The sequence below is a fragment of the Embiotoca jacksoni genome, unplaced genomic scaffold (assembly GCF_022577435.1).
Source record: "Embiotoca jacksoni isolate LCO1_2020_lvr unplaced genomic scaffold, fEmbJac1.0.p SCAF_3, whole genome shotgun sequence".
NCBI classification, from domain to species: domain Eukaryota; kingdom Metazoa; phylum Chordata; class Actinopteri; family Embiotocidae; genus Embiotoca; species Embiotoca jacksoni.
In genome coordinates this window covers 12,852,518-12,874,796 of record NW_027185381.1, presented here as the reverse complement: position 1 = coordinate 12,874,796, position 22,279 = coordinate 12,852,518, and the positions used below count along the sequence as shown (strand labels likewise).

The following is a 22,279-nucleotide window of genomic DNA, read 5'->3' as shown; positions in this document are numbered from 1 at the left end:
GTCTCATTTCCTGCTTCTTTTCTCTTAAACACAATGCGCACATTATTGGCATTTCTAATTATAAACTTGCAGAGATCCATACAGCAGGAACATCCCAGGCGCCTGTTTTCATTCCAGTCAAAGATTACAGCAGATTTCACTTATTAGAACAACTTCAGGCTGAGTCAGACAGGAGGAACTGATCAGTGGAAACACCTGCTGTAATCTGTTTGAAATGAAAACCTGGAGACTCCCAGCTCTCCTCTGATTGTTCCTCTCTGCAACACAGCAACCTGTGTTTACTCTCCATCTGCATAATGTAACATGACTGCCCTATAGCTATGATGAGGCTTTCTCTATCAAAGTGATGACAAGACTGACAGGAACAATCCCGCTGCTTCTGCAACAGTTTGAACTTGAGCTCACACTCGGAATACAAAAAGGGCTTAACAGACAAAAAAAAAAGGTGGTTGCAGTAGTTCTAAAAATAGACGGAGGTGATGCAAGCAAGGGTCTCCCGTCGCGATGATGCGTCTGGCTTGCCTGCAGCCGTCTGTTGTAGTTCAGGGAGGGACTAAACCTCGGCCCCTGTCTGCCGGGACTCGGCTGGCTCCGTGCTCGCCTGTTTCCTGCCTCGGCTCCTACTCCTGATACTCTCCAGCTATGGGAGGAAAGGTTTCTCTGTCAGTTCAATAACCTGTTTCTATGTCTGCCATAGAATAGCACGGAATTAATGTTTAGAGACATAAAGAGACAGCTCAGGCGCCAAGACTCCTCTTTGTGTGTCGAGTCTCAGAGGTGCTCTCTCTGCCTCACTGCCTGCACTGTTCCGCGTCTTATCTCCTTCCCTCCTTCCTTTTTGACTTCTGTACTTAATAGGCAAATCTGGCACGCACGGGATGGACTAAATTACGTTGTCATCTTTTCCATTTTCAGCTCCAGTCAGCTTCGGCGCGTGTAATGCTAAGGAGGAGGATTCAGGCACAAAAATAAGACATTCAAACAAGAATATTTCCTGACGTGCACTCAGGACAGACACGCTGTTCTCTGTAAATTGACGAGAAACAGATTCAATTAAAGAAAAACAATCTTTGTACCATCATGTTGATGCTGCAGGAAACGCCTTTGAATGTTTATGCAATCACGTCTGATGGATTGAACCTGAAATTTCACAGTGCTGTTGCACTGAAGTGCCAAGTGTCAGAAGTGAGAGAAACCGCATGAACAATGCGGCTGCTAATTAATGAGATAATCTGTCATCATCCTTGAAATGGGATGAAGAGTTCCTTCATAGTGTGGCATGTAGCCGTGTGATTCGTTTACCTTCATGCAGACTGGTGTGCTACTCGGAGTAGAGGTTTCCTCTATACATTTTTTTTTATTGCTCTCAAAGGCAAAAACAACCTTTGCAAATTGCTCTCAGCAAATAGACATAAATTTGAATGGCGTCATTACAGCTCCTAATTATTTATATTGCGGTTAAATTGTACTGAATTTGAGGCCAATTTAATTCAAAAACACCAGAAGACACACTACATGGCAATATGGGGACACACCTGCTCACATCTTGGTGTGGGACTGTGTCAGAGCTGGGGAAATTATTTGTTCATGTTACCAGTTATATTTCAGACTTTGACTCTGTGCTTCCAACAGTTTAGGGATGTCCTTTCATGGTTTACACAAGACAATTCTCCCATTGCTTAAAGGAAATGATTTGCCCAGTTTGGCGGAGGAGCTTGACTGGCTGGCTCACAGTTCTGATCTAATCCAACATCTTTGGTATAAACTGGAACTTAGATCATGAGCTTTATCGATCATTATCTATGACTTCAGGAGTGCCTTTGTGCCTGGATGGGAAAAAGCTTTTCAGAGCAGTCAGTTATCAGAGCTGCTACTGATTATGTAAAAAAGGTCCATCTCAAGTTAGCTTATCTAAATGGCTTTTTTTTGTTTTGTTCAACCCACAGTTCTAAATCAAAAGTTAGCCTAATAAATTCACTATCATATAACTTTGAGAAACATGACATTTTCACATTTAACAAACTTAATTTTGGGCATTTTTTCTTAAACAAGGCTAACAGTCTACTGCCTTGCCAGGCTCACAGAGGCAGCAGAAGTTTGACAGCAAAATGCAAAAAACATTAAAAAACAAAAAACAAAAACATCAGAACCCCTAACATGCTCACAATGACAATGCTGATGTTTAAAATTAGTAATGTTCACGATCTCAGTTTTACACACACACACACACACACACACACACACACACACACACACACACACACACACACACACACACACACACACACACACACAGTGCTGCATGACAGTACAGCCTGAGCTGATGGGAGTGTCAATGGTTTTGCAGGTTACGGTCATAACAATTGTACCAAATCAGATTTTAACCTGATGATGTTGCAAACTGAAAAGCTAAAGGATCACTAAAGCTGTTTGAATTGATCCTTCAATCTCTGTAAAAAAAAAAAATTCATAGCAATGCATCCAACAGCTGTTGAAACATTTCAGCCTGGATCATAGTGCTGCCTTTCTGGGAGTTAAACGATTAATCGATAATCAAAATTGTTGCCGATTAAAGGATTAGTTAATCAGCCAATGGTTCCAGCTGCAGCAGCATGTTAATTACTATGGTATTGGAATAAGTTGTAAAACACATTATGTTATTGCCATGTACAGTGCCTCCTGTGTCAGTGACTCTTCAAACGACCTTGTAAAATCAAGCAGAATAAGACCAATGAACCTCTGGACACAGGAGTAGTAAAAATGATTCTTTAATATGGAACAAAATCAGAGCTCAGCTCCAAGGCTCCGTCCACCCAACACACTCTGTAACACTGATGGGTGGAGGAGAACGAGAAAATCAACCAGTAAGATCACAGTCCGCTCGGCCAAAAAACAGGAGAGGCTAAAAAAAAAAACATGGAACGCAAAACCAAAGTGCTACTGGGCTTGACCTTGAGACGCCTTCGCTCCCTTCCCTCCTCACCCAGGATGTGACCATAGGGACACGCCTCTCTGCAGCCTTCCAGGGCTCTCCCACCTCCTCCCCAACCTCACCCCTATTCTCCTCCCCTCTCGGGAGGTCAGCGGCTCCTCAAACCAGTCGGAGACCCGCTGACCTCTCGGATCCCGGTGGGGCCCGGCGTGGAGATGGGTTTTGGAGGAGCAGAGGGGCTTGTGTGAAGGTCTTTATGCCGAGTGGGCTGCCAGTTGTGGGTTAGCGGTGTTCAGAGGGACGTGAACGGGACGCCTTGGTTATTATCATGGCTCCAGTGGAAACGTCCGCGGTTCAGTCGTCCTTCTGTTTTACTCTCAGCTTACATGAAATCTAATCAAAATGTTGCTCACGAGAGATTCGGATGGAATGTTTGAAGTTTCTGAGGAAACGAGATGAGGACGGGAGGGAGAGGATGTCTGTGGAGGCCGCCCAGTAAGAACCCGTTACTATACTAATACAGGGACATCAACAGAAGTACTACACAGATATGTACAGAGCAACCAAGCAACACATCGGAATACTGAGTAATAAATTTGGTATGGGAAAAGGAGGGTAATAATAGTCCACTACAAATGTACATATCCCACTACTTTTTTGTGTAGTTGGTCCAATCTTTAAGGCTTTTTTCTTGCTCTTGCTACAAACGGGCAGCAATGAAGCCACCACAACAGAGTCACATGTGCTTGACTTTTGAGTATGGCTGCTTTATGATTCTGCGTGCTGAGCTGACAGCTGCCATTCTCCCCGAGAAAAGAAAAGAAAAGAAAAAAGAACATGAAGGTGTGACCGGGGATGAGTTGCATGGATCCCCCTCTTTTTTTTAAATTTTTTTTTTTATTTGTGCTAATTCATTCTCTGGTCCACAGAGCGCATGTAGAAAAACAAAGTGAATCTCAACAACATGGAGGGTGACGGATGAGAGATGCTAATGGACAAAGGATCACAAATAGATGAGGAAGCATGGATTAATGTGAAATTAGACCCTGGTGGTGGATGCATTATCATCTGAATGAGGGTAAATGAACAATCGAGCAGAGGAAGTGGAAATCTATACTTTGTGGAGGATTAAAATGAAGCGTCGTAGTGAAGAAACTGAGCGAACACGAGGAGACACATAAAGAAAGAGAGGGCATCTGCCAGCTTCAGCAAACACAGTCATCCTGCACCTTAACACACTGCATCACATGACAAACTACATCAGAGAGAGGAGGGAGGAGGGGAGGCACTGCACAGAGAGCACTAGCACTACCATGGACGGACACACACCTAAAACACACACACACACACACACACACACACACATACACACTACTGCACAGGGTCCCAGTCTGCGTTCCACTGCACTCTCCTGGCTGCCAGAACCTCGCTGTGTCTTGTCAAGAAAAAAACGACAAACGAACCGGTTAACAAACGAACGGACGAAAAGGAGAACAACACGCACTTTGGATCCCACTGGCTATAATAAAAAAATAAACCAGAAACGAAACCTAGAATATAAAAAGAGCCAGTGGCCCCGGGTTTTACGGAAAGCATTTTCTCAATAACTGGCTTTTGAACAGCTCTACGCTTTTTCTTTTAGTCTACCAAGTATATACTATTAACCTTACCAGGCAGCTAAAATCTATACAGTACTGTCATTTTTCATATATTTATAGATATTTATACACTATACAAAGTTGGCAAAAATACATAAATAAATACATTAAATTAGATTGTACACATCACAATTGTGTGTTTTAAGTTAGAGCACTCTTTGTTGAAGAGGTGGGCCATGGCAAGTCGAGAAAGGAGGTGAAGAAACAGGAGTGTTACCCTTGACATCCCTTTACGCAAAGAAGTCACCATCGCACTCGGTAAGTAACGTTTCAGACTATGGCGGTACATCAATTAAGTGTATTGCTTATTACCTACCTGATTAAAAAGGTCCACATTATGGCAGGAGTTAGAGGCCACTCCAACTGCATCACAAAGTCTATTTACAACCAGCGAGGAAAGAAAAACACACAGACTCTAAAGGATCTGGATTTAGGGGAAAAAGTGGGAATTTATTTTTAGTGAGACTGTGGACTTTCTGACTCCCCGTTGGGACTCCGTCTAAAGGATGGCATTACAAACGAAGGCAGGATTGTATCCACTGTCCTTCCTGCAGATGGCTGCTGGGAGTATCTGCTGTACCATATCATGTCTGTGGAAGAGACGGTCTGAAAAGTAATGCAAAACTGATAAGCTCCATCCCTGCACTGTACACAGGCCCAGCCAGATACGTAGATACATAAGGCTATGCAATATGGAAAACAGGGAACTAGGCGTACTGACACCTGCAGTGAAAATAACTGGACTGCAGCCCTGTGCAAGGTTTTTATGTTTTGGATGAAGCAGTGGGCTGAATAAATGTCTGTCAAGAAGCCACAGGGCACATTTTCCATCATAGATTTTATCTTTTTCTCTCAGTTCATTTGAACGATGAAAAATGATTATTTCTATTAGTTCTGCCATTTGCCAGTTTATAGTTTGGCTCTCGCACTAATCCTGGACTTTTCTTGCTGGAGTTCATGAGTTCTTACAAATATCTGACTAAGCAAGAGACGAGCCTATTATGTGGCAAGTTCGTGTCAGTCAGTTGTGCTTAATCAAGGGTCTAACTCCAAATGAGAGGCTGAATCACAAGCATGCAAATTGTCTTTACAGGGTCGGATGGATGGTTTACAGCCTACTACTTGGAAACCGCTCCGTCCTCCATACATGCCCATCCCCATGTATGGCCTCCAGCAGAGCAATAATGACTCCAAATTCAATGAGGAAGGCATCATCAGTGTCAGTACAGGGCCAATCCTGTCTAACACAATGGCATTACAGTAAATCCCCAAGCCTATAAGCAGACAGGGTGAGATGCGATGCCAAGCGACCGGGGCAGAGTGACTCCACAGGGAGGTGATCAGTGCACTCGCACAGCCAAGGAGCACTTTGTTTTTGATGCTCGTAATAAAAACACAAAGATGTTTTACGGCGTGAATAACACAGGCTACAATTAGTGCCACATATCGCACAGTCAATTTCCTGTAAGCGTGGAGGGTAAAAGGTATGTGGCAGTGCTGCTACAGTGGGCCTGGGATGTGTCGGGTATCACTCCTTCCCTTTGTTTCTCTTGCCCTGACCGCACGACACCTCCAACAAAAATACAGCGGACATCAAAAGCCCTTATTCAAGAAGGGCAGGTATAATCAGCTTCAGCATCAACATCACCACTGTTATTCATGAATATCATTGTTTTCTTTGTCAGTTCAAGTGACAAAGGAAAACTCGGCGTACAACAAATGTTAATTTTTCACCAACAATATTTACATAAAGTTTTCAAAAACAGAAGGATTTTCTGCTCATGGTTTTGTAAAGAAATAAACCCAACACAAGAACACCAAGCACACACACACATACACACTGACCAACAGTCAAATGTGAACAAAAATAAAAAATATATTATTACTCATTATTGTTTTTCATATTCATTTTGTCACAATTCAAATAATGCTTACTTGAACCCTGATTGGGAGAAGTCACATTGGTTTTCACCAGATGCTTAAAACAATTGAAAGGGTGAGTTAGGGGAGGCGAGGTCTGTCTGCGCAGGGCGAGACACACACACACACACACACACACACACACACACACACACACACACACACACACACACACACACACACACACACACACACACACACACACACACAATATGACAAAGGTGACCCAACAGACTTCAGGGCTGACTCAGCCATATTAACATGATTCAGCAGAATTAAACATCAACTGCAGTCGCTCCAGAATGAGATTACTACAGCCTGATTTCAATCCACACACACACCCTCGGTTCTCCAACACACAGACAAAGTGTACCCTTAATTCAATATCGTAAAAACTACAGCAAAGCAGGCACCTTTCCAATAGAGTGAGTCATTGATGCTCATCTTAAGAAAGCCATATCCATCAAGCAAAACTAGTAGTGAAGAACAAGAAAGGGAGGAAGAGAGTATGACAAGGACAAACAATATCATCACGCTCAGAAGAATATCTTGCTAATCCCTCGGCAAACGGGTGCGACCCCTCAGCCAATAAAGCTTTAACCTATTTAGAAAGTAAACGGAGGAGGAGAGGCTGCTGGTGACAATGATCAATTTGGGGGTGCACGCCCAAGAATAAACAAGTCAGAGAGGCTCCAAGCAGTGAATTGTACACTTCACTATACCAAGCTGATAACACGACTATAACGGGACTGCAATGCCAGTCAACAGTTGTCAGTGATTAGAAAGAAAATTGATTAGTAAGTGAACAAAATCTCAATTAACAGCTCGCTGTTGAGTGAACTGTTGAGGGTCTGCTTCGCAGGGAGCAGTGACGAGTAGCTTCGAGTGTTAGCATGCTCACATTCATATCAAACACAAAGTACAGCTCGGCCAAAAAACACTGAAAAGATTTTGACCAGAGGAAACGTTAAGGTACAAACAAAGACAGGAACATGAATGTACAAAATTAAACAGTCATTTCACTGTTAAACCAAAACAAAAATCATCTTTTGGGGAACATGGTTGTCTTCACCAAGTTTCAAACAACAGCTGATGACAAGTTTCAATCTGGACTAAAGTGGTGCACCAACACACAGGCCAACATTTCCATTCCTGACGTATTGCTACGAGCTGGGCCATAACCACAACTTCTTAGTTATAAATATGTAATAAAACTGGAAATTTTGAAATTTAATATCCTCCAGACTAAACACTAAATAAGGAAACATCAAAGAAAAGAACCTACGTACCATAAAAGTCCATTTTAAGAGCCTCTATTCGGTGGCAAAGTTGCATCTGTCATCTTGAATTAAACCTTTGTAATCAAACCCTAATTAATCACACCTGCAGCAGCAAGTTGGCTGTGCCAAGCGGTGGCGCAGCAACAGAGCTGAGGAGAGAAAGTCCACCGAGTGGTATTGGACTGCAAAAAAAAATCTTGACTGGGAGCATCTGCAACGCCGCGACGCTGTATTCATGAGTTCAGGATTGTTGAAGGTCATAGCTGACAGTGTTGGTGCCAACAAAACTCAATAAGTTTAGAAGCACGAGACAGGTGGCAGTATAATAAAACTGGGATATGGAAATTGCTTTCTCCTTTATACCATTTGGCTCTGAGCTCACCATCCGTTTTTATAGTGCTGCTGTTTGACTGCTGGCAATGAGAGCATAATGTTTGGGACTCCTGGTTGTTTTATGGAGTGTGCAACTTTGTGGATGACTTACACACCGCTGCAATACACAGTGTTTTCTGAAGTAAATAAGTTATGAAAGTACAGGCAGTTTCACAATCACAACTTTTTAGAAGTAATAATTGACTTTATGGACAATTCATTAGCATTAATAGTAGCTATTTTAATCCCAAAAAATTATGACAACTGCTGACTTTATCTTTGCTCATAAGTAGGGAGTCCTCAGTTCAACCTCAATGCTCTGTTTGGATCCAGGCTGCCTTTAACTTCTCTACAAATATTCTTGTTTTATTAGCTTGGTTATCACTGCAAAGTTTATCTAAATACGGGGTATTCATAAGACCAGAAGAAGAGATTTCACAACTCCACTTAGCTCAGAAACCTCCTGCCTTTGCCTGAAGGGTGCATTAAAGTGTCACTATCTGATGACCGACCTATTGAAGAGCTAACATTCAAATATATAAAATGTCATGCCTTGGATTATCTTTTCAGAAGTAGCCTAATTTATATTCAAAAGCTCTCAGTGCTGGAATTTTTAGGGCCCACCCCTGTAGCCTTCCTGCCTCCAGTCTACCTTTCAGGATCAGCTGCATCACGCTGTGCCTTGTTACTAAAAATAAAGCCATATCCCCAAGTTTACAGGGTCATTGATGACTAAGCTTTGTAAACCCCTGTAGCACAGCGATTTATCACTCCTATGGCAGACGTACCGTGTTGACTAATCGCCTGCACATGCAGTGACCACCCGCTGATTATTTTCCATTTTTGACTGACGCACCTCTCTGTGTCAACATGCTCACTAATGAGGGCGCTCCACGTTTTGGTTTTATTCTTAGCAAGTGTTACCTCTGCAAATAGTGAGTCCCCCCAGGTCCAAGGAAGCAGATAGAGCTTGTTTCTGACCACCTAATGGGAATGTAATGTGCTGTGACACTGCAAGCAGCGACTGTCAAAACAGTGGGCCCTGTTCCACGGCTGGCCAATTGTTCTGAAGGGTGCTGGACTGGATCAGCGCATCCCAGCAGCCAGCACTGAGACTCCCGTGAAACGCACTGCCCAGAACACACACTGCACACCGTGTGCTGCCCAGACCGGCTTACAGAGACACTGGACGAGAAGCAATGCGGTGCAGATGAGATCAGTCAGTCAAGTCTTAATCAGGTTATAGTTACAAGAAATCAAAACAAGCATAAAAGCCAAAGACACTATTAAATTATTTCAAGATAGGAGAAAACTAAATCTAGAGCAGGGCCCCCAGAAGTTTGATGGGGCATAGAACAGCTGCCTTAACAGTAGCTGTGATGTCTCAACCAAAAACAAACAACTCATTATATTTACAAGCTAAGTCAGACTAACCTGAGACATGTGTGAAAGGTGGATTCTCATTTACAAATAAAAACTAAGCCTCTGTACTGGAGCTGACAGGATTATGCCTCTCACGACGTTATGAATGTAAAAAGACAGTTAGACAGACAGTTACAGTAGCGAATATACTAAGAAAGAGCAGATGTCTGCGTGAGTAGCTCTTAATGGCTGACAGTTCTCCCGTTGCTGCTTTATGACTGTTTTATTTACGTTACAGAAATATCGAGCTAAGCTGAATGTGCCTGACAAGCAGGGCAGCTACCAGTACACTCTGTGGTGCTCTCAAGCACTCAGCGAAGAGATAATGTCTAATCTGCTTCTACGGTATCTCGCAGTGGCAGATCAGGCCATCATCTAATATCACACCCATTGTCTGTGATATACAGACGTTCTTAGTTCCTGTGCAATGCAACTAAAACTCAGAGAAGGTTTGTGTTATATTACTTTTCTTCCAGCATCGGAGCCAAAATGCACATAAATCGTACTGTTTCCTGATATGTACCTATTGTCCTTCATCATGGACTCACACAGACGCACCTAGTCGAGGTTAAAGCTCGGACCGGGCTTGTTGTTGATCAAAACATTGTATAATAGCAGTGTTTGGCTGGCGGGCCGGCCTCCATGTGACAAGCAGGCGAACCTGATATCTCCATCCTATCCTGACATTTCAGACATGAGCAGTCTGCCAACAGGAGTCTGGTAACTGACGTACAAACACACACACTGACAATACACACACACACACACACACACACATTGAGGGGAAAAAAAAGAAGAGGAGGATGAGAGCCCTACATCCTCTGTGTCTTCCACTTCATCTCCAAACCCAGAAATCACAGAGCAGACATTACCTCTCCCCAACTGCTGTTCACCCTTTCAGATACTCCTCCCTTGATTTTCACCGGTACTATAATCATCATCAAAACTATCATCATCATCATTATTATTGTTATTACATTTTCAAAAAGTGCAGATAGAACTTCCCCGTGCCCTCAGGTCAGAAGGCAGGGCAGTAGAGGATGGGGAAACAATGGCAGTAAGAAGAGCGAGAAGAGCGCAAGATGAGAAAGAGAAAAGAGAAGAAGATTTCTGCCGAGTTTGAGTTGTGTTGCTCCTGTGAACGCACACACACACGCACACAACAACAGGCACACATTAGCGCTGTACAGCATACAGTCAAAACTGCAGGGGTTTGACCCCCATCAGCACAAAGCAAGAGCACAGGGCAGCACAGAGAATTCAGAACATCGATAAACAGAGAGGAGTGTGCGCACGCAAAGGAATGCACGCGCACAAACAGCACAACCTTTTGATTCTGTTTTCATCTAAACGTTGGAAGAAGCTTTTAAATTTGTTTCCTCAGTTAGAGATGCTGTGAAAAAAATGACATCATCGTATCTTGGGGTGGAGATTCGTTTGCTTTTTTTGTTTCATCTTCTTTTTTCTCTCTCCGCATCAGGGCTTTTTTGTCTGGAAAAATCAAGAGCGATCCATTTCATGAGTTTTTCGTGTCCCCCGCTTTCCCAGCTTCGGAAAGTTCAGTTCATTTTTATTATATTTTTTTAAACCTCTATTTTTGTTGGAGCTACGGCACAGCACCCACAGCACACAGACGACAAGGAGGGGGTCCAGAAAAGGGTGGAGTAATCCACTAATATTGTGCCAGAGGAAGAGAAAGGGGGAACAATCGGGAAATAAAGAGAGAAAGAAGAGCATAGAGAAGGAAAAAAAAAAAAAAGGAGGGAGACAAGAGAGCAGTATCAACTATTCCATCTGGAGTTCAGCTGGTTTTATCACAAACCCAGTATTGATTGCTTTCGACAACTTCAGCTGTACATTGAACCACTTTCGAGTAAAAAGGAGGAAGGACTGAAATGGGGGAGAGAATATAGTACACTTGAGACAGATGAGAAGGACGAGGCGACAAATGAAGAGACAGAAGAGATGGGAAACGACAGACAGGCTATGGATAACATACTGTATACTAGTTATGTGTATAGGGGGAGTTCTGCCAATCTATACGCCTAATATATTAATATGTATATGTACAATACAGTGCATACTGTATAGTATTGTGTACCTGGAATATTCATACAATAGGATTATATGACACTAGATCATTACTGAAAATTCTCTGTGATCCCACGGGACTGGCACCTTGAATGGGTCAGGGGCAGCAGTGCAGTTCAAAACTAAAGGATCGACAAAGAAACTGATTATCAGACCTCCATAGGCAAAGTGCATAAGGACAGACAGACATACAGACAGTCAGAAACAGGGGAGCCAGTGGCAAAGTGGCGAGACACGGAAAATTAAGACACTGCTATAATGAGAGGAGGGAACAGAAGAGAGGAGTCGGAGAGAAATTGAGCTTTTTGAAAGAAAACAGAGAAGAGTTTAAAGGTTTAAGAGAGCAGATGGCTAATTGTACCCGTGTTTCGCAGCCTGGCAGCAAGTCAGTCTTGTGCATAAGGACGGGAGCGGGAGGAAGGGGGGAGGGGAAGGGGGGACGGGAAGGGGCCATGGAGGAAAGCTGGGCGGTGCGATCAGGCCTTGAGAGCGTGCCACTGGGCGACGTTAGTACGCGGCCGAGCGAGCATGTCTTTCCAGTGCTTCACCTCCGCTGGTCCGCTCTTCCACGATAGGTAGATCTGAGAGAGGAGGAGAAGAGACGAGATGATACTGACTTTGTACAATAATCTATAAGCTATCTCAGACGTGAGATGCTTCATCTCACTGACAGGGTAAGGGCTTTTTGTCATTCACATGTGTCATTTACGTTGATGTTGCTTACAACTTTATTCAGGCTCGACAACACCTTTTACGAGAAGAGACACAATGTTCATGTGATATTTAACACGGGAGGCAGCGGTGTCGCTGCTGGAGAGCAGCAATCACGTGGAAAATAATAAAATGGGGCAAAAATAGAGTTTCCACTGTGGCCAAAACATAATCAGGCACATACATCCCACATAAAGTACCAAGTTAGATATAAAACTAGATATAATGTCGAAATTATTTAACTAAAAGATGCTGGTAGGCAGATTTTGTCACCTTTGGGCAGAGCAGTTTGCACTGTTTTCAGTCTTAATGCTAAGCTAAGCTAAGCATCTGCTGGCTTTATAGTCAATGAACAGATGTGAGAGTGCTTTTAAACTTCTGATCTAACTGTTTACAAAGAGACAAGCGTATTCTCCAAAATGTCTGACTATTCCTTGGTTAGCAGTGTGACGTGATGCTCGCCCCTTAATCAAACTTTGAGGCTCATTTTGCACCTGGATAATTTCCCTTCATTGATTTGTTTGCTTGCTGCTGGAGAATAATGTGTGTTTGTTTAATGAATTAATCAATTCCTTTATTGTCTCCCGAGGTGTGGTCTCTGTAGTTACAGGGTCGCTAAGAATCGCTACGGTAAGACTGACCTTAGTGGGGACTGCTTGCAATGTGAAAGTACCTTTAGTGAGTCACGTTTTCAGACACGAGACCAACATGTTAAAAAAAGCTTGGAGCTGAAGAAGGAGCTGAAGAGGCCTGTATGCTACAACACAGAAAGCACCGCGAGGCATTACCTTGCCGATAACATCATTGCGGCTGAGCCTGTCCTTGTCCATGACCGTGATGATGATGGTGGTCTCCCTCAGCACATGGGCGGGCACGTCGAAGGGGAAGGACTCGTTGAAGATGGGGTTCAGACAGCGCTTCATCGTCACCGTCTTCTTCTTCTCCACACGCTTATCCTTGTGCATCAGCCACACCTTCACATAGGGATCTGCGACGTGGATGCAGAGTGCAGTACTTTACATGAGAGAGACGATGAAGATGCCCATGGATGGTGATTTTTAGGGTCAGGTTTGCAATTACCCTCTTAATTGTTAAAGTCAGGGAAGGCAGCAGGGAAGCAGATACCACGTTTGAGCTCAAGGTCAACATATCCCCTGAGCTAGGAAACATACAAATGAGGAAGTATTTATGGAAATAGGGCCTGGGATTTGTACTACCAATTCTGGAGCATTATCACATCATGTGATACTAACAGACACCACTCCGAGTACCGCAGGAAGATTCACAAAAAAATAAGCCACAGAGAGCGTTTCACAGCAAGACTTTCAGAACTAGCAGCAACCAGACTGAGCTGACACAGATTTGGCTGGAAGGCTAAAGATCCTCACAGATATACAGAAATAGAGAGAACAGGAAGGAGAGAGGTCAAGGAAGAGATGCTTGATGTAATGTCACCTTGGTGCTGCAGCTATCTGCAGTGGGCAGCAACCAGCCCCCACACGGACAAGTCAGTCAATGTTTGAACACGGAGAACGAGCTATGTGTAAAGCACAGTGCTTCCAAACTCGCGAGAAGGGCTTCAGTCTGTTGAACAAGGGTTAGAAAAAGAAAAGACTCAACAAAAAAAGAGGAATCTCTACCTGAGGTGCCCCCGATATCCATGGCTTTGAGATTGCGTGCTTTGATGATGTTCACAGTGATGGTGTTAGCAGTGGGATTATAGCAGAGAGACAACAACAGGTCTCCTCGTCTCCCCTGAGGAACACACAGACAAACAAACATAATGGAGAGTGAATCACCCAGACTTATATCAGATTTCATCAGGGACTATCAAACTACCGATTACTCACTAGCTTGTTGTCTAATCTTACATTACTGCCCTTTCTGCCCTAACCCCGTGTGCCAAACGCAGATGGCCCAGCGACCAGGCCAGCAAAGCCGAGCACGCTGCTCACCTGACAATTACGTCAATCAAGCTCACAAGCTGAAAGTAGTCAACAAATGTGTCACGCTTGTTTTAATAACACTGTAATAAATATGGCTGGAATGAAAAAAAAAAAAAAAAGTGCAGGTGTCTTGGCGGCTATGCCCTCCTCTCTTACACTGCCATCACTGCAGGGCTTGAGCTCCTTCCAGAAGGTCTTTATCTGGCCCAGTTCCACCTTATTAAGGGGGATTGACACCTCTCCAATGGGGTCATTCCTGCTGAAGCGGTCGTAGTCCAACACCTGAAGGTAGAGAGTGCGCTCTCTCACCTTCTCATACGGGAAGCCTAAAACAGAGAGAGAGAGAAACAGACAGCACTGCGGGGTGAGCGGAGGACTGCTAACTCACAGGGAGAGAAAAAACATATTCCTGACGGCACAGAGCGAACACTGTAATCTGCACCGCGCTAACTGGGATGAATTTGGCGAAGGGCAAAGTGCATTTCAAAAAGTGTTGTAACAGACGACGCTTTATCAAATGACTGAGAGGATCATTATACTCCAGTCACAAAGACCTATCTCATTCATTTTTCAAGAGCACAAGCTGTTGTTTTGATTTTGGAAAGGGTTTGAGCCTTTTCAACATCATTTTGGCTATTTTACCACTGCGCTGCCATCCAAGCACAATGGAACCAATTCAGCTCATCCAGGGATGACACACGTCGACTGCTACAAAACAACTGCAATATTATTATAATTTAAAACAAAAAGCTGTCTGTTGTTTCTTGAGCTGGAGATGTTCTCAATGTTAAATGTTTTTTTTTCAAATTTCACACCTTGTTTGTGAGTTTTCACACAACTCCCACAATGCTCTTTTTGTGTTGAAAAACAGCTCCCTGTCATTGCTGTGAATGCTTAATGGAACTTAGTGAGTGAGCCTTCAGCAACACTTTACTCTATAAAAAAAAATAATACTTAAAATCTCACAGGATTAGTTTTAGGTTTCGAGAGCTGCTTGTTTATTTACTGGAAGAGAGTTACATTAGAAGGTCAAAATTATATCTGTTTCTCTCTGTTTCCACTGTTTATGTAAAGCGGCTCCTGGATGTAGCTTCATACCGTATTTAGTGTTCAGTTTTGAGAGAGCTATCGATCTTCTCTCTCAGCAATAAAGTGAATTTTCGAAATTGTCCAATTATTGCTTTAAACAGGGTTTTACAATTATTCCAAGCCCTGATAATGGCATTCATCCCCCTTAAGTGGGGAAAAAAAAACTTGTTTTAAGGCTCTGAAAAGCCTATTTTCTGAATTAACTTCTTACAAATGAGTAACAGGATTTTACACAAACACAAAACTAAGAGAGTTTTAGAATATTTAAGAGTATTACAACAGTTCTAGTTATTTCACATGACAGACTTCTCTCTTTTTTTTACTATTCTTCCTGATTTGAAGTGGGCGGGGCTCAGTTTGACCAAAGTGATGTCACATACTTCTGTGCAACAGCCTGATCAAATCACACCCAAAGCAACTTATTTAAAGTCATAGAGCTATACTTGTGACATTTTTGGGCAACATGACAAAATGTAATGGAAAAGTAACAACAGTGAAAATGTCAACAATTCTTTGATGAGTGGAAACTGTACAGACCCTCAAACAGGAAGGTTTCGTTCCAGTGGGGGTTGAGGTTCTTCCTCTTGACCTTGGTCTCTAGCTTGTGCTTCTTGTCAGGCAGCAGGTATATTTTGACAAATGGGTCGGAGGTGCCGGAGAAGTCCTTGGCTGGGAGTTCCTGGCCCCTGAGAACTTTGACGGTGAGGGTCGTGTTCTGGAAGCTGTAACCTATGCTGAACTGGATCCGGCCCAGCTTTTCACTGATAGGCCCTTCACCGTCATCATCCTCCGAACCTGGAGACAACTGCAGGGGCCACAAATGCACACAAATAAATATAGACCCTCCACCATCCAGCAGCAGTAGCCACTCGAATGAAAAGCTCAAGAGCACACGCTTTCTGTGTCACAAGCACATGCACACAGACCTCGACAGAGAGAAGCTGTGAGGGGAGGAGATTTTAGAGCTGCATTTCTATTACGGCATACTCAAGCAGATGCTCAAAGGCAAAGATTGGTCTGACATTAAGAAGACTGAGAGACTTTAATTTCCTTACTAATGTTCTTAAGAGGCAGGAGGTGCTCAGATTGAAGATACAGGAGCTTTAGACCACCCATTCTCTCTCACAGCCACTCTGAATGCTTTATCATTGCTGTGCACTAAAAGGCCACTATCTGATAGAAGCAGCAGACAGACAGAGGGAAAGAGAGAGCGAGAGACAAACAGACAAAAAAGGAGACCGAGAGAGAGAGCATTGCGAAAAAAGCCATGGAGACAACAGCCAAGGAAGCACAGCTCAAGGTTGGCATTCTGCACTTGCAGCTGTCTTTACAGTCGCTTGTTTTCTCCCTGCAGCTCCACCTTCTGTCTCTGTCCTTCATTTTTTTTTTCTCGCTCTCTAACAGTAGCATAAATTGGAGCAAAGAATTTGAGGACTTTGTGTGGAGATTAGCAACCTGCAGTTCATAAAACCACTTTGTGCAAGAACCACGACTGACACTTTGAAAAAGACTACCCTGAGGAGTGTTTTGCATGCAAACACTCTCTCTGAGCTTTACCTGAAAATGTTGATTTTGGTGCTTTAGGGCCAGAGCTACAATTTCAAAGTAACAAAGACTCACTCAGCATTTGTCAATATGGCTTTTAGAACTATCAGGCAGAGCAAGTGTGCCATTTTCCAAATCTAATTTATCAAACAGTTTGAGTCACCTTGGATGGCTTGTCTCTTTTGATTGCCACTGTAGGAGCTGCCTGTGTGTTATTTTTTTTTTTTTCCCATTAAGGCTCTCTTCATTACCATGTCCACTTTTAGATCAGCCTCAAATTTGCAGTCAGGATGACTCTGCAACTCAAGTCCTATCTGGTGACTAAGCATTACCTCATAGTGCCTGGCCAAAAGTATGTGGACACCTGAACGTTACAGACATGAGATCATCGAACATCTTATTCTAGAACTATCAACATCAAGAACATTCCTTCACTCTTCAGGGACATCTTTATTAATGATGTCAGACACTGACTTTGACTGATACGGTTATGGCTCACTGTTCTGATTCATCACCTAAAGAGTTGGACGGGGTTGAGGTCAGATTTGTCTACACTAAACTTGAAATGTCATGCCATGAGTTTAGTCATCGTGAGGAACGCAACTTAGACTGTGTGCTTTTTAAAGTCAGAGAGAATAACCCCAAAGATGCTATCGGAGTGTCGAGGCTTGCTTTATAAAATGAAATTTAAAATACACAAGCCTTTAACGTGCACATAGGATCCGGTGTTTGTGGAGCCTGAACCAAACTACGGAGTAAAAACCAGAACATCTTGGCCTCGTTTGCTTCCATCTTTTTTATAAACTGTGTCTTACCTAACTTACCTAAGTTAATGGAAATAAATGCTAAAATGCTGGACTTTCCCTTTAAGATTTCATTCAATAAAAGGTCTGTACTAAAAATCTCAAATCTAACAATGAGTTGATCCTGCTTAGAAGTACTGTTTGTGTAGCCAAAGCCTGATACATCGTATTCTTCAGCACCATAGACCTGCATTGTTTTCCAAAAACTATTAAAAACACATGAATGAGTCACTGTTGCACTGACTGACATATTCTTCAATAGGACGACCTTGGGCACTGTAGTGTATTTTGACTCAATCCCACATAAATTGTACTGGTGCCATAATTATCATTATTAATGATAATCATTTTACATGTTCATTGGCAGCCAGAAAGAGTTCCAACACTCCTATAATTACTGCTGAGCTGTTTCAACTCCTGCTTCCTACTGATGATTCACATCTTCAGTAGAAATCAGTGGAGTCGGACCTTGGTGCCACACATAGTATAAGGGAGTCTGACAGTCTGAAAGGATACTTTTGTAATGTTATTTTATGGCTTTAATAGGGAAACACCTGCCTAATCCTTGCAGTGGAACTAAACAGTGAAAACCACAATTAGATCAAAACACAAAAGTATGTGGACAGGAGCGTCACATACTAAGCCACGTATTACAGATTGTGAGTCAACATCATATGTGACAGTGGGAAGGATGTGAGGCGGGACGGAGCGTCTTACCATCACCATGTCTCCAGTGAGAGAGTTGGCCAGATCAGTGACAGTGGAGTGGCCGTCGGCATCGGGAGGTTGCCCCTTGGGGCTGTTAGCTGGCTTGTTGCCCCTGTAAGCAAAAATTCCAGTTGACAAGAGGGAAAACAGCGAGGACACATAACTCATCAACAGAAAGAGAGAAGGTCTGAGCACACAGGGAGTCCAACCTCCACCTGTTTAACGCTTGAAAACTGCCTATCTGAAATGACCAATTCGGTCCAAGTTTTCTTTGGATAGATGTCACTTCAAAGTAAATTGTGCTTTCTGCAGCTATCATGGGCGAAGCCAAATAAAATCTGCCAAAGATTCTGCAGATTAATGGCGGGCGCTGGAACTGAGCACAATTGATGCAGGGTGTTGTGCTTGATGAAAATTGGAGTCTGAGATGACTAAATAAATGTCCAGTGTGGCAAACATCCAGATCTCTAACAAGAAAGTTACCTCCACCTAATAAACAAACACATTTTCAGACAGAACACAAAACAAAACTGCTGAATTTAAATGGATAGAAACTAAACGATTAAGTCCAATCCCCATAGAGATTATGATCAACCTTTAGTCCCTCTGAAGACGTTCACGAGACACATGTATAATGACATGTATAGCAACATGACGTCACTATAAAAACAGTGGACAGACATGTACAGCAACATGTAGAGGACCAGATGTTTAACAGGACAAACGTTGAACAGTTTTAGTCAAGTATTTGTGTGTTTTAATTTCTCTCAGTTGCACCAACAACACAAATGATTTATAGAAACATAAAGGAGAGAGCAGAGATCGCCCGTGGTACAGCTGGTACTAAGGTACAAATGTTATTAAATGTTAAGTTTAGTTCCTTCACATGGGGATTGTTGAAAACATGTGGGATAAACATTGTGGGAGAAAAACCTCTATGTTCATACATCATGAAAACAAAGTGTACAGAAATGGAAATCATCAAAAGAAGTCAAAAAAACTCAAAAGAGAATAATCATTATGAGATTAAAGAAAGCATGAGAAAAGATAGAACAGGAAAGAGTCAAATGCGAAAGTCCCGGCAAATGTTAACATAACGCATTGGACACACAGCACTCCATAGATGACTGGTCAAGGCACATGGAGAGGCTGAACACTGAAACACCGTTAGGCAATAAACAAACAGCAAATACAGAAGAAAAACAAGAACAGAGACACACAGAGAGAGAAAAGAAATGAGCAGACGCATAGAGGATGTTGAAGTTGCAAACACATAACACTGGACAGAAATCACAAGGACTGTAGATAAGATAGAAGGCTCAAAAAACAAATGTAAGAAATACAAAAGCAAGCTGAAAATTGTTTATCTGTATTAGAAGAGATAGCAAGTATTAACAGCATGAACAGTACGAAAAACCAAAACCAAAGAGAGTGAGATCATTACAAACACCAGCACATTAGAGAGAAAAACAGAGCTGCAAGAAAAGATAGGGAATGAAGGAAGGAAAGCCTGGAAACACAAGAGAGGCTTAGTTTGGTCAGTCTGATAAGTATCAAAGAATAAGAGACAAAAAAAATAAAGAGCTACGCACACACAATATATCTAATAGGAGACAAAGGGGAAAACATGCTAAAAGGAGAAAGAGAGCAGAAAGAAGAAAAGAAAAAGACAATAAATACAATTGATCGTCAGAAAAAAGGTGAAGAACCATTGTTCTTTACGAGGAGAGCTCAAAATAATAGATAGATGAAATTTAATATGAAAGAGAAAAAAGGTATAGATATACCACACAAAAATAGAGTACCACTGAGAACAAAAAAAAAGGGGACAAATAGTAAGAACATAGGAGTAGCACATTTAGAGTGTTACAAAAGAGGGCATTGTTAGAAATCAACTAATAACTACAAAGTTCATTTTAAAACTAATCTGATTTTCCAACCGTTTAGCAACACTCTAAAAGTGTGGAGTGGGGAAACAGGGGGCCAAAGCACAAACTGGCATTGGCTACATGTGCATATACATTATATGCACGTAGTTGTCACTCAGAGAGTGAAGGCAATGCTTTGGACAGGCAATAAACAAGGAGCCCATAGAAAGTCTGTCTGTCTGGCCAGCATTCTCTGTAGAGCTTATCATCGAGACAATGGATGTCTCAAGGGTCAAATTTTTTTTTTTTTTTTTGTTAGGTGCTGAACTGCAAATTTGGATGAGAATTGATGTTGAATGCAATACTGTGTACATTTTTGCAGAGGACAAGGACAAAACCGGGGGAAAATATACTGACAAATAGACAGACAGAAAAAGCAAGCGAACAAGACAGGCTAACAGACATTCACTTCAACCAGCAAAGGAACCAGAGCGAGACGGGGGGAAGGAGGGATGTTAACCATTTCAAGAAGGGTGGGGAATATTCATCAATTGGTGTTAGTTGTATTAGTTGCCAGGGGAGGTAATTGCATTTTCAGGGGCCTGTTTATGTCTTTGCACAGACTCTAAACTGCAGGCAGGGGAAAAGGCTGGGAAAACACTAAAGTTAAAAGCAAGGAGAGACTCTTAGGGTTTGAAGTAAAGCAAGGCACCTCCCTCCTCCTCCACTTCCCAACTATCGATGGGGGAGTGAACGTCGTCAATTATTCATTCTCCTTCATGCTTCATTCAGGGGTTCAGTGCATTCTCAGGTAAGAGCTAGTGCAGCCGGGGGGATGGCCTCTGCTCTACAGCACCTGAGGTGGTCCTCTGCTCCCTGCCTCCAGGCTGTTTAAACAAAGCGGCCGGGGCTGCAGATTTGTTGCACAGAATAAAGTACTTCTCCAGATCATTAATTGAAAATGAAGATTGGTTTCAGTTTATTGAATTTCCAAAAAAAGAAAAGAAAAATAGCTTAATTAATTGCAGCAGATGGTAATACTACAACTGCTACGTGTTGGTGCCAATGCTGTTTCCAACTGACCCCTTGGCGGTTAATATGGTTGATATGATTCTGTAAAGCCTGCAGTTGTCTACAGTATCCAGTGGGAGGCAGAGTGGACTCAGATCAGATTCTCCCACAGCTAAGACACAGAAAGTGGGCTGTTGGCATAGCAACGACTCTAGAAACACAGACCATACATATGGTGTTTGGGCTGTGAGTAACGGGAGGCTGTTGGGGAGTGGGCGCAAGGGAAAGGTGTGTTTAGAGGGTTGCAACAAACAGGCAAACACACTGAGAACAAAGAAGATAAGGTGTAGGATATATGACAGGTACGGGTGAGAGCCTCGCAGACACACACATTCACATGAACAGACATATGGAGGCAGGCGGGGCCACTTTGGGTTTCACCGTCCTGTGATACTATCCTGTTTTGTTACCTGACCGAGGGCCAGCAGCTCGTAGAGAGGGGGGAGGGGGGGGAAAGACACTCCACTTCTAGGCTGGAGAGAGACGCGAGAAAGAAAGCCCAACCCAGCCCCTCTTTTTTTTTTTTTTTTTTTTCTTTTCTTTCAGACATTCAGACTCCCCACCCCTCTGCAAACATGTCACACTCAAACAAACACGCTCGCCTGAGACTATGAAGTGATGTATTTCAAGCTCTATACTCAATTTCATAGCCGCCCACTGGATCTATCACTCTTTAAGGGTACAACATACTTCCCAGGATCATACACAGGCAAAACCACAGCAGTGAAGCACAGCGTTGCTTACATAACTCATCATCCACATGAAGCACATGTACATTCACACTAGAGTCAGCCAGTCATCCCTGCTGCTTCACTTTTCAGGCCACGACCAAAAACTCTGCACCGACGTATAAATATGGATGC

General features: G+C 42.8%; 1 protein-coding gene across 5 annotated transcripts in view; it reads right to left on the bottom strand.

Annotated features, from left to right (window-relative positions):
• Positions 1 to 2,752: 2,752 nt before the first annotated feature.
• The window catches only part of syt7a (synaptotagmin VIIa), an 80,555-nt gene continuing 61,028 nt past the window's right edge, over positions 2,753 to 22,279 (bottom strand). For 4 of the 5 annotated variants that reach the window (XM_069162095.1, XM_069162096.1, XM_069162093.1 and 1 more), the window contains 6 exons: positions 18,487 to 18,589; positions 15,959 to 16,226; positions 14,489 to 14,658; positions 14,027 to 14,141; positions 13,175 to 13,374; positions 2,753 to 12,256 (listed from right to left, as the gene is read on the bottom strand). In XM_069162095.1, coding sequence (XP_069018196.1) covers positions 12,152 to 12,256; positions 13,175 to 13,374; positions 14,027 to 14,141; positions 14,489 to 14,658; positions 15,959 to 16,226; positions 18,487 to 18,589 — 961 coding nt within the window. In that variant the 3' untranslated portion in view covers positions 2,753 to 12,151. The remainder of the gene's footprint in view (positions 12,257 to 13,174; positions 13,375 to 14,026; positions 14,142 to 14,488; positions 14,659 to 15,958; positions 16,227 to 18,486; positions 18,590 to 22,279) is intronic. The other variant, XR_011178906.1, reaches the window with a different exon arrangement.